Below are 11,639 nucleotides of genomic sequence, written 5' to 3' on the forward strand. Positions count from 1 at the left end.
GCATTTCAGCTCACTAATGCCTAGGATATCTATGTTTATGGGTATCATTTCATTTTTGACAACTTCCAATTTTCCTAGATTCAGGCTTCATACATTCCACATTCCAAATATTAATAAATGTTTGCAGCTATTTCTTGTCGGCAAACGAAGGTACCAAAAGCTTTACTCCATCCGTGTCATTAAGGTCAACTGTACTTTGAAGAGGTAGCTTTTCCCCAATTGTATTCTGAGTGCCTTCCAACCTGAGCAGCTAATTTTCTGGCTCTATACCAGACAATCAATATGTGACCCAGCAATTCCAATCCTTGATATATAACCAAAATAATTCAAAGCAGAGAATGGAACAAATACTTGTACACTAATGTTTATAGCAACATTATTAACAGTAGCCAAAAGTTGAAAACAACATGTGTTCTTCAACAGATAAATGGGTAAACAAAACGTGGCATATACACAAAGTGGAATATTATTCTACCACGAAAGGAATGGCGTTCTGATGTATGTTACAATATGGACGAATCTTGAAAACATTATGCTAAGTGAAATAAGCCAGGCACAAAAGGACCAATATTAAGAATAACCAAATTTATAGAGACAGAAAGAAGATTAGACGTTATTAGGTACATTGTAATGAGGATTTGTTTTTTTAATGGGTACAGAGTTTCTACTTGGGGAGACACAAATATCTGGAAATAGTGGTGATGTTTCCACAATGTTGTGAATGTAATTAATGACACTCAATTGCACACTTAAAAATCTTTTTGTTATATATATATATATACATATATATATACATATATCAAAAAAAAAAAAAAAACTTTGCCGCCAAGTTGATTCCAACTCATAGCAGCCCTATAGGACAGAGCACAACTGCCTCATAGGGTTTCCAAGGAGTGGTTGGTGGATTTAACTGCCAATCTCTTGCTTAGCAGTCAAGCTCTTAGTCACTGTGCCACCAGGGCTCCTATATGGATATACCAAAATAAATATAAATATATACATATATTTTCCACAATAATTTTTAAAAGTAGATAATGAAGGAAATTTTCCACTTTTCTTTATTAAAAAAATCTTTTCCTAAAACTACAGTTTTAAATTTTTTTGACCTACAGATAATCATCATATTGTGACAATGTTCTTAATTAAACATGATATTGATTCAAGGTATTGACTTTGATCATTGAGAAAATAATATCACATACTTTGAGTTTAAAATAGATGTCATGCTTTAGCCATCTTATTCTTCAGTATGCCTTCTGAGCTGGTTAATATTTTACCTTGAATAATTTTATGTATTCCAAAAAAAGGGAAAAATTATTTTTTAAATCTTGGTTGATGAAGCATCTAGCATTTTAAGAACATTAAGTAATCCCAATTTTCATTTAATTTAACCTTCTTATACGTATCATAACCTCGGCTGCTAACCAAAAGTTTGGCAGTTTGAATCTACCAGCTGCTCCTTGGAAACACTACGGGGCAGTTCTTCTCTGTTGTATAGCATGACAATGGTTGGAATCAACTCACCGGCAATGTTTTTGTTTTTTTTTTTTTTTTTAATTTAAATATGTCTCAGGGAGCTCTCGGATTAAATAACAAATAAATATAAGTCTCAAAATAACTGGTATAAAGGAGATATTGTAGGTCACTTTTCTAATCAAAGCATTGAACATGGGGAAGGGGTTCAAAGACTTTGACAATAATACCGAATTTTCACACTCTTCAATGTAATGTGAAAATTATGCAGACAGCTACCTTTATTATCCCTGCATTCCCAGAATCTAAGTGGAGCCAATGCATAATAAACATCCAAAGACAAGTAGTGAATTTATAAATGGCAGTTTCTAATTATGATCAGATTTCCTACATTACCACTCAGCGGAAAGGTGTAAAATTTTACAGAATATCCTGACATCTTTTACGATGTAATGTAATGGTGCCTCACACCAGTCTAGAATACAACAATGAATTCTTTGTATTGTCCCTAAGATTAGAGAAAAATACACTTGTTAAGATCTCTTGCCATTTAGAGACTGCTGATGTCTACTACCGCATTTTTATATCGCTTCTCCTTGTGATGTTATATTTTGTATATGTAAATTTCTATATATTTTATTCTGTTGAATTTCGGGCCACTATCATCTAAATATCCTATTGTAAATTGTGTGTTAATTCAGAGTGTTGTTTAGCCCTTGGTGTCTTGAGAACACCAGTCTCCATGGTGCATTTTATTCATTCAAATAATACCCCTGAGTCCGTTGTCAATGGAGAAGATAAAATAGTGGCTAACTTGAATAACCTTACTTCTGCACAGAAAATCATAACATGTTGTCCATTAAGCTTGGAAAACATTGTACTATCCTTCATTTCTACTATCATTTATTTCAAGCATTTCATTATGTGGCAATAGGATATTCCAGGACCTCAGATCCTTTGGAGAAATTTGGGTGGGCATGTAGAAATGGGTTGATATGAATGTTTTTGTGAACATTGTAGAGGAGATCTTGGAATTTTCTTGATTATAAATATTTTTGATTTTTCTTTATAAATAAAAGATGACAGAGACAGAACAGATTGCAAATGGTTTTAAAAAATCCCACAGCCTTTACTTTTAAGCAAATGAAATGAGCCATTAAAGATGATACTGACTAAACCGTAAAAGTAAGTATGTTTTTGATTGTTTTCAAGACTACGTTATTTGTTGCAGTAATACATATCTATGCTTTATTCAAGTCACCTAAACTATGCATGACATTATCTATAAAAGAAATTAAATCACACGATTATTAAGAAATATAAGAAAGAAACAAAAGTTAAAAGCTACATTTCAATACATTCATGCAAGAATTTTAAGACAGCCTGAACATTCTGTGACTGATGGACTACCTTTTTTTCTGTGTGTGTATTCTTGCCTAGATATCTCATAATAATCACTTGCAACATAATCAATATCAGGAAACCAAGAGTCAAAAGGTTTTAGTTGATGTATTTTGACACTGACATGATATACTTTATACATTTACTTTTGCACACTGTGATTTTTATGCATAGTGAATGTTAGCATTGATCATATAAAGGCAGAAGACGAAAGGCCAGATAGCTTATGACCACAAAGAGAAGAGATGATGGGAAGTGGGAATACAACTCTCCTAGGAATTTTGTACGTAAAGATGAATCAGTAAATTCGTTCACAAAATGAATTAATCGGCTAACAAATAAAACGTCATTTCATAAGAAAGCTCTGACCTAAGAAGTAAATGAGACATTACAGACCCAGGAAGCTATCTGAGCAATTAGGCGTCTTAAAATTGACCTTAGATGATGACACTTTGAAGGCTTTTATGGAAAATAACTTTAAAAATGGACAAATGAGCGCACAAATTCTGTAAAAATTACAGTTGACATCAGAAGGAAAAAAAAAAGGAGAAACAAAAAATTAAACGTTGCCTCACCTTAAACTTGTCTTGATTCTTGAGCTATTCTCATTGTCTCACTCCTCAAGGAAACTATACTCAATATTGTGGAGAAGCGGTACATGTGGCTAGAGTTAGGATTACTAAGAATACTTACAGTTTACAAAAATAAAATTAGGGGTTAAATAAAAGTATGACTTTGTGTATCAGAAAGTAGATTAATGATAAGTAGGCAGTGAATAAAACTATAGTCGACGTGTGTACATTCCCATCTTACAAGACACTATTAAAACATAATATTAATTAAAAGTAGACTGCCTTGTGGTACAAATATTGAAATTAGAATTCAGAATAGAAAAGCAAATGAATAGGAAAGCAAACTACAAACTTCAAAGTGTGTTGGTTGGTGTACGCTGGAGTGAATTCTCAGATTTCTATGACCCGAAAAGTTTTTAACTGCTGAGATTTTAATTTTTTTTTTTCTTGTTTTAAGGGAAACTATTGAAACGTAAAGAAGACAGGGACTTGAAATATACTAAAATATACTAAAGGAAGTATAGTAATAATGAATTACATAAGGTAAAAAATACCAGTGTATTTAAAAGAATTTATTCACTTTTGTTTGAAACAAAAAAAAATTATTATTTTTTTCTTAGCTTTCCTTATTGATGCCATAACTTTCTTATTTTGCAGCTAAAGGCAGAAAAATACCATTATAAAAAAAGAAAATATGAGAAATTACACAGAAGCAACAGAGTTTATTCTACTGGGATTGACAAATGACCCACAGGGGCAGGTTGTACTTTTTGTATTTCTTCTTGTCACCTACATGCTAAGTGTGAATGGGAACCTGATCATTATCACCCTCACCCTTTCAGATCCCCATCTCCAGACTCCCATGTATTTCTTCCTTCGGAATTTCTCCTTCCTGGAAATATCATTCACGTCTGTTTGCATTCCCAGATTCCTAGTCACCTTTGTAACTGGGAACAGAGCCATCTCGTATAGTGGTTGTGTGGCTCAGTTATTTTTTTTCATCTTCTTAGGAGTGACAGAGTTTTACCTCCTGGCCGCCATGTCCTATGACCGCTATGTGGCCATCTGCAAACCTTTGCATTACACCACCATCATGAGCCGCAGAGTCTGTATCCTGCTCGTTTTTAGCTCTTGGTTTGCGGGATTCCTGATCATCTTTCCACCAATAATCCTGCTGCTGCAGCTGGATTTCTGTGCCTCCAATGTAATTGATCATTTTATCTGTGACTCTTCTCCAATTCTGCAGCTTTCTTGCACAAATACTCACTTTCTAGAACTCATGGCTTTTTTTTTAGCTGTGGTAACACTCATGGTCACCTTGACACTAGTTATTCTCTCCTACACGTATATCATCCAGACTATTCTGAGAATTCCTTCCACGAGTCAAAGGAAAAAAGCCTTTTCCACTTGTTCCTCCCACATGATCGTTTTCTCCCTCTCTTATGGCAGCTGCATCTTCATGTACATTAAGCCTTCTGCAAGGGAAAGGGTGACATTAAGCAAAGGAGTAGCTGTGCTCAATACCTCAGTGGCTCCCCTCTTGAATCCCTTCATATATACACTAAGGAATCAGCAAGTGAAACAAGCCTTCAATATCATGGTCCAGAGGATGGTCTTTTCTTTGAATAAATGAATATGCTTATATTAAAATGTATAATTGGAAGAAAAACCAAATGAAAAATCTCTACCCTTCTCTACATAAATTCTTTCTAAACACCTCATTTCAATACATCAATTAGACATACTTATGTATAATGAATGCATCTTTTTAAAATCAGCCTAAAAACCAGAGCTTAACTGCTTTATTTCTTATAAAATGCTTGTTGTTTCACCTATTTAACTGAATTTTAGTTAAATTAATAATCTTCACTGTTTCTCATATAAAGTCAAGGTGGATTATGAATTCAATCCCCAAAATAGAGGTAGTTATAAATAAATACTTTAAAACAAACAAAAAACAGCATGGGCAAATAAACAATTTATTTTATTTGAAATAAGTAAAACAAAGCATCTTAATTAATATTTCTGAAGCTCCTTCTTCAGTGTCACCAGGAGGAACATGTTATAAAATTAAAACCAGCATCAAAATTTTACTTGCATATATAAATAAAATGTAGTTAAAATATGTGACGTTAGATTTTAAGGTATTTTTTCAGAAACATTATCTTCATTATTTGAAATGAGGTTGCATTGATTTTGTATTTCTTAGAAAAAATTGGCAAAGTTTCGGTGTAAGAAGAGATGATATTTACCTTACATTTTTCCTTTAGTAATATTTCCTAAAAAATCTACTGAAGATTTCAGTATTTCTGCCAATTTTAATTGAAAAGGAAAATCACAGCTTGCAAATGCAAAGTAAATTTGCCTGATACAATTTGTATTTGTATTCAGATTCTTTCAATTGGTACAAAAATGCTCTTTCCCATTGACATGAAGAAAATGACAAACTCAGAATCTAGAATGCTGAGCTATATTGATTCTGTATAGATTATCTTGGAAATGATAGATTATGTCTTAGTTTTCCTTTATTACCAAACCTATAATACTGTCTTGATATTTCCATTACCTCTTTCACAGTCAGCTTCATCTGCTCTCTCATGTGCAATAAAATAACTTTTAGAGATATTTGAGAGGTGTAAAAAATGTGTTTAAGCCTAATTCTAATAGTTAACGAGACCACCAACTTTGATGGTGGTCTCGTTAACTATTAACAAATTGATTGTCTTGGGACGGTATACGTGAGTTTGACTAGTCACAGGGTAGGTGGATTTGATTTTGGTTTCTTGATTTTCAGCCTGGTCTGAGAATCTAGGCTAATGTAAAGAGGTCTAAGTGTTTTCTAAGTCTGTGATAGAATTTTTTTTTTCTTATTGTTCATATATGAGAGTATCCTAAAGTACTGACTTATTTCTTGCCATTGTGCTTTCATAGAATGGTCTACATTTTTTTTCAACCAGATTCTAACATAATATTTGACTATGAAATAAAACAATGCAAGTTTGCTTTTGTAATGCCCTAAAAATAAGAAGAAATGCAAAAGTGGAAAACAGAATGTGGAGACCTGGTCTTTGAAAGCTAAACAGGTTGATAAGTAACCAGTGAGTGTATATCATTAGTTTATTTCTTTTTGGTATGTAGTGTTTTCACTGCATACATGTATCGATTCAGCAGAAGCTGGAAATCATAAAGTTTAGATTTCATGTTTAGGTAGAAGATCTTGAGTTATTTGTATTTTTTTTTTTTTTAATTTTTATATATATATAAATATATACACTGAAGTTCAGATTTTGTGTATAGAAGTTTCAGTTTTTTCTAGCACCATGTGTTGAAAAAGCAATGTTTTGTCATTGCATTGTCTTGGAAAACAAAAACCCTTGGAAGCTGTGCTAAAAGTTAGTACATGTGTGGCTGTATATTTGGCTTCTCAATTCTGTCACTTGACTTGTCTATTCTTTTAGCATACCATACTGTCATAATCTATTTCATAATTACTTTGTTGTGTAAAATATTGATTTTGAAATCATTTGACATAAATAAAAAGTTTCCAGTACTCTCACTTATTTTTATCTGCTAATATGTATTTTTTTTAATATGTATTAAATCTTTCAGTCTTTAAATTTCGATTTAAATCTTTATCTCAAATATTCCATGTTCTCCAATTATGTTCATTATCAAAGTCATTTTAATTATTCTAAGTTTTTGGCTTTTTATATAAATTTTAGAATAAACTTGTCATTTTAACAACAGCAACACCAAAAAAACTTTTGATTTGAGCTTGACATATTAAAAACTTGGAAATTCCATTCTTAGCACAAAAAATAATAATAAAAAAAAACAACTGGGCAAAGTGAAAATTGATGAGTTTTCATGGACTCACTAGAGAACTGAGATTGCAGGACTAACTGCCATCACAAAAACACGAGATACGAGCAAATCCAGGGAGTCACAGCTGAGATCGCTTACCTGGAGCAGAAGTGCTAAAACCATACACTGATAATAAAAACTTAGTTAAAAGAGTCTCATGTCTTTAAAGAATACACACATAGATTAACTGGAAAAAAAAAAGAGTTCAGAAAGAGACCAACACATGTATGTCAGCTAATATTTGTTAATGGTGCAAAAGAATTTCAGTTGAGAAAGGAAAGTCTTTTCCACATATAGGACTAGTACAATTGTGCATCCATATGAAAATAAAAATAAAAATTACAAAAGAACTTAAACAACCACTGACTACTCTGGTAGGGATCACAATAAAGAGTCCCAGACAGAGCTGGAGAAAAATGTAGAACAAAATTCTAACTCAAAAAGAAAGACCAGACTTGCTGGCCTGACAGAGACTGGAGAAACCCTGACAATATGGCCCCTGGACAACTTTCAGCTCAGTAATGAAGTCACTCCTGAGGTTCCCACCTCAGCCAAACACTGGACAGGCTCATAAAACAAAACAAGACTAACGGAGCACACCAGCCCTGGGGCAAGGACTAGAGGACAGGAGGGGAAAGAAAAGCTGGTAATAGGGAACATACGACTGAGAAGGGAGAGTGTTGACATGTAGTGGGGTGGTTAACCAATGTCATAAAACAATATGTGTGCTAACTGTTTAATGAGAAACTAGTTTGTTCTGTAAACCTTCATCTAAAGTACAGTTAAAAAATTTTTTTAAAAGAACCTAAACAAAGAATTTTTACAAAAATTAACTTAAAGTGTGTCATAGACCCTACCATGCGATGCAACACCAAAACCAGGATACATCTAAGAAAAATATGTTAGATTTTAATAATATAAATACTTATTACCTTCTGCTCTGCAAAAGTGACAGACTGGGAGAGAGATATTTATAAAATATTTTTCAGATCTTATAAAAGATCTTAATCCAAAATATACAAAGACCTTTAAAACTTAACAATAAGAAAACAAATAAAGCAATAAGGCAATTTAAAAAATGTCCAAATGATATGGATACTTCACAAAGAAGATTTATGGTTGACAGGTAAGCATATGAAAAGATGCCCACCATCATTGTCTTTAAGTAATTTAAGCATCATTGTCATTAGGTAATTGCATATCCAAAGAACAATGAGATACCATTACATACATATTAAAATGGCTAAAATGCAAAAACCGTCAATACCAATTGTGGAGCAACAGAAACTTTCATACTCTCATTTATTGCTGACAATATTGTAAAATGATAAAACCACTTTGGAAGACAGTTTATTTCTGTCTTACAAATCCAAATATCATCTTACCATATAATCCAATAATTATAGTTTCAAGTATTTACCAAATTGATTAGAAAACTCATGTCTATAGAAAAACTCCCTGTGAATGTTTACAGTAGCTTTGTTTGTATTCAACAAAACCTGAAAGCACCCAAGATGCCTTGTTACATCCATACAGTGGCATATTATTCAGTGAGAAAAAGAAATGAGCTCTCAAGCTACAAACAGTCATGAATGAACCTTAACTTCAAAGTCAAAAAGGCTATATAGTATATGATTCTAGTTATATGATATTGTGGGAAAGGCAAAACCAAAAAAAAAAAAAAAAAACTATAGAGAAGTTAAAAAGGTCAGCGATTGCAGGTATTGGGGGGAGAAGAGGGAAATGGTTCCGTAGCTAAAGCACAGGGGACTTTAAGGGCAGTGAAGCTATTATGTATGGTTCTGTAATGGTGGGTTCATGGCTGTTATGGATTGAATTGTGTTCCCAAAATGGTAGCTTGAAATTCTAACCCCTTTTTTTTTTCATACCTGTTAAGGAACCCTCCTGGTGCCGTGGCTAAGAGCTTCGCTGCTAACTAAAAGGTCAGCAGCTCTGATCCATCAGCCGCGCCTTGGAAACCCTATGGAGCAGTTCTACTCTGTCAGTTCTACTCTGTACTATAGGGTTGCTATGAGTCGGAATTGACTCAAGGGCAACAAGGTTTTAAGTTTGGTACCTGTTAATGTGATCCTGTTTGGAAAGAGAATTTTCCTTTTGTTAGGTTAATTAGGTCATGCTGGGAGTAGATTGGGCCCTAAAATGAATTTTTTCTGATTTACGACTTATAAAAGGGGAAACCAAGCAGGAGGATAAACACACAAGAGGCAGCCAGGTGCCACTTGAATAAACATCCAAAAATGACAAGATAACACCAAGAAATCCCCAGGGCTACAAAAATTGAAAAAGACAAGGAATTTCCCTTAGAACCCACAGAGAGAGCCAGCCTAGCCATGTCCATGCCATGAATTCCGACTTCTAGCCTCCCAAACTGAGAAAATAAATTTCTGTTCTTTGCTACCTCCCACTTGTGGTGTTTTTGTTCCGGCAGCACTTGGAAATAATGGCACTATATACTAGTCAAAAATCAGAGAATATTATAATACAAAGAGGGTGCCTTAGTTTATCCACATATTGAAGATTCATTAGGGGGTTGGGAGATCACTGAGTGGAATGCAGAATATGCCCCTCCCCCTGAAAAGTAAATATACATATATGAAACAACCTTATGGAAGCGGGTGATCTTGAAAGTTCCTAAACTAAGTAACTTTGGAAATGATTAGAGGGTGTAAGAATAAAAACAAAATAAATAGTGTAAGTACTGTAGTTGTATGGGAACTGAATGATTAGGTAAATGAATGGTGGATGATGGAATCAGCTTTCTCGTTGTTGTAGTGGGAGGTTTCAGAGAAGTGAGAAAAGGAGGCTGTAGGAATCCGTGTGGAAAAGGATTAGATTTGTAGATAAAGTTATGAACTCATTTATAGCTTAATATATATTCATAAGGTTATATATAGAAGTGATTATTCACTGTGGGTCAGAATTAGCTGTACTGTAACAAGTTTGGGTTTTCTTTGTTGTTTGTTTGTTTACATGTGAGTTAGTAGGCACACATATAAAGGAATCATGGTGGCACAGTGGCTAAATGCTCAGCTGCTAACAGAAAGGTCAACCGTTTGAACTCACCATTTGCTCCACAGGAGAAAGACATGGCTTTCTGCTTCCATAAAGATTACAGCCTTGAAAGCCTACGGAACACTTCTGTTCTGTGCTACAGAGTTGCTATGATTTGGAATCAGCTCTATGGCAATCTTTTTTGTTTGTTAGTTTAAACACATACCTATTTCCTGGTGCTGCCTACATCCAATGATACTCCAATAGCCATGAGCTCGCCAAGAGCCTAGATTTTAGCTTCTTATGTCATTCTCAAATAAAAGAAACCAGAGGTCATTGGATAAAGGAATGACTAGAGGTCTGTAGTAGGGGATATAAAAAATGATACTGGAGCATTTTGTAGTGAAGAAAATAAGGAATTTCCAAAATAAATAAATAAATAAAGCAAAACAAATCCAGAACAGTATGATGAGTGTATGCCAAAGAACACAGGAGCCTATTAAGCAGGGTCCTCACCTACCCACATCAGAAGTCTGAGGACTGGTGGCTTCACCCATACCACCTGGCCATGCATGACAGTGGTCCAAGAATAAGTGGTACCTCCCAATTCTTACATCCAACAGCACTGGGTGCCCATAGTCCAGCTGCAAAACCCACCCACCTATGCGATCTAGGCAACAGGGGTGCACATTCCTCCCAGACACTCAGGGATGGCTGTCAGCCCCCTATATTACTGAGAACTTTACTACAGCCAGATACGGGTGCCTACTCCAATCACTGTTGCCCACTAGTACTGCAGGTAAGAGCCTATGACACACACTTGGTAACTGACTACCTGGATACCTGAGCTGAATCCATATGAGAAAATAGACTCCTGAGCTCACACACATACTAATAGCTCTAACCACCTGGTGACAGGAAATGAGAGCTTCAAAGGTGCCAATAATCAAACTAGCTCACATGACCAACCTATTCGATCATAGTGAAACAAAACAAAAAAGAAGCTAGGGCACAGTAGCAAACATAAAATAAATAAATATAATAACTTATTTATGGCTTGGAGACAACAGTCAATATCGAATTACATAAAGAGGGAGACTGTGATGGCTTCAGCAAGCACCCAAAACAAATAATCAAGAAACCTTCCAGAGGAAGATAGTAATGGGCATAGAGGAGGTAGATTTCAAACAATATACAGAGCTCTTCAAAAGAGCAGGAAGGAGATCAGACAAAATGCAGAAAAGCTAAGGGATACACAGATAAAGCAATAGAGGAAGTTAAGAAGGTAATACAAGACCATAACAACAAACTTAATAA

General features: G+C 34.4%; 1 protein-coding gene across 1 annotated transcript; it reads left to right on the top strand.

Moving 5' to 3' along the window:
• The first annotated feature begins 1,778 nt into the window (after positions 1-1,778).
• Positions 1,779-5,185, top strand: LOC111748329 (olfactory receptor 6C75). Its single transcript, XM_023540356.2, has one exon. The coding sequence runs from the start codon at positions 4,141-4,143 to the stop codon at positions 5,077-5,079; it is 939 nt and encodes a 312-aa protein (XP_023396124.2). The 5' UTR covers positions 1,779-4,140; the 3' UTR covers positions 5,080-5,185.
• The last annotated feature ends 6,454 nt before the right edge of the window (positions 5,186-11,639 follow it).

This window comes from Loxodonta africana, chromosome 4 (genome assembly GCF_030014295.1).
Source record: "Loxodonta africana isolate mLoxAfr1 chromosome 4, mLoxAfr1.hap2, whole genome shotgun sequence".
Classification (NCBI taxonomy): domain Eukaryota; kingdom Metazoa; phylum Chordata; class Mammalia; order Proboscidea; family Elephantidae; genus Loxodonta; species Loxodonta africana.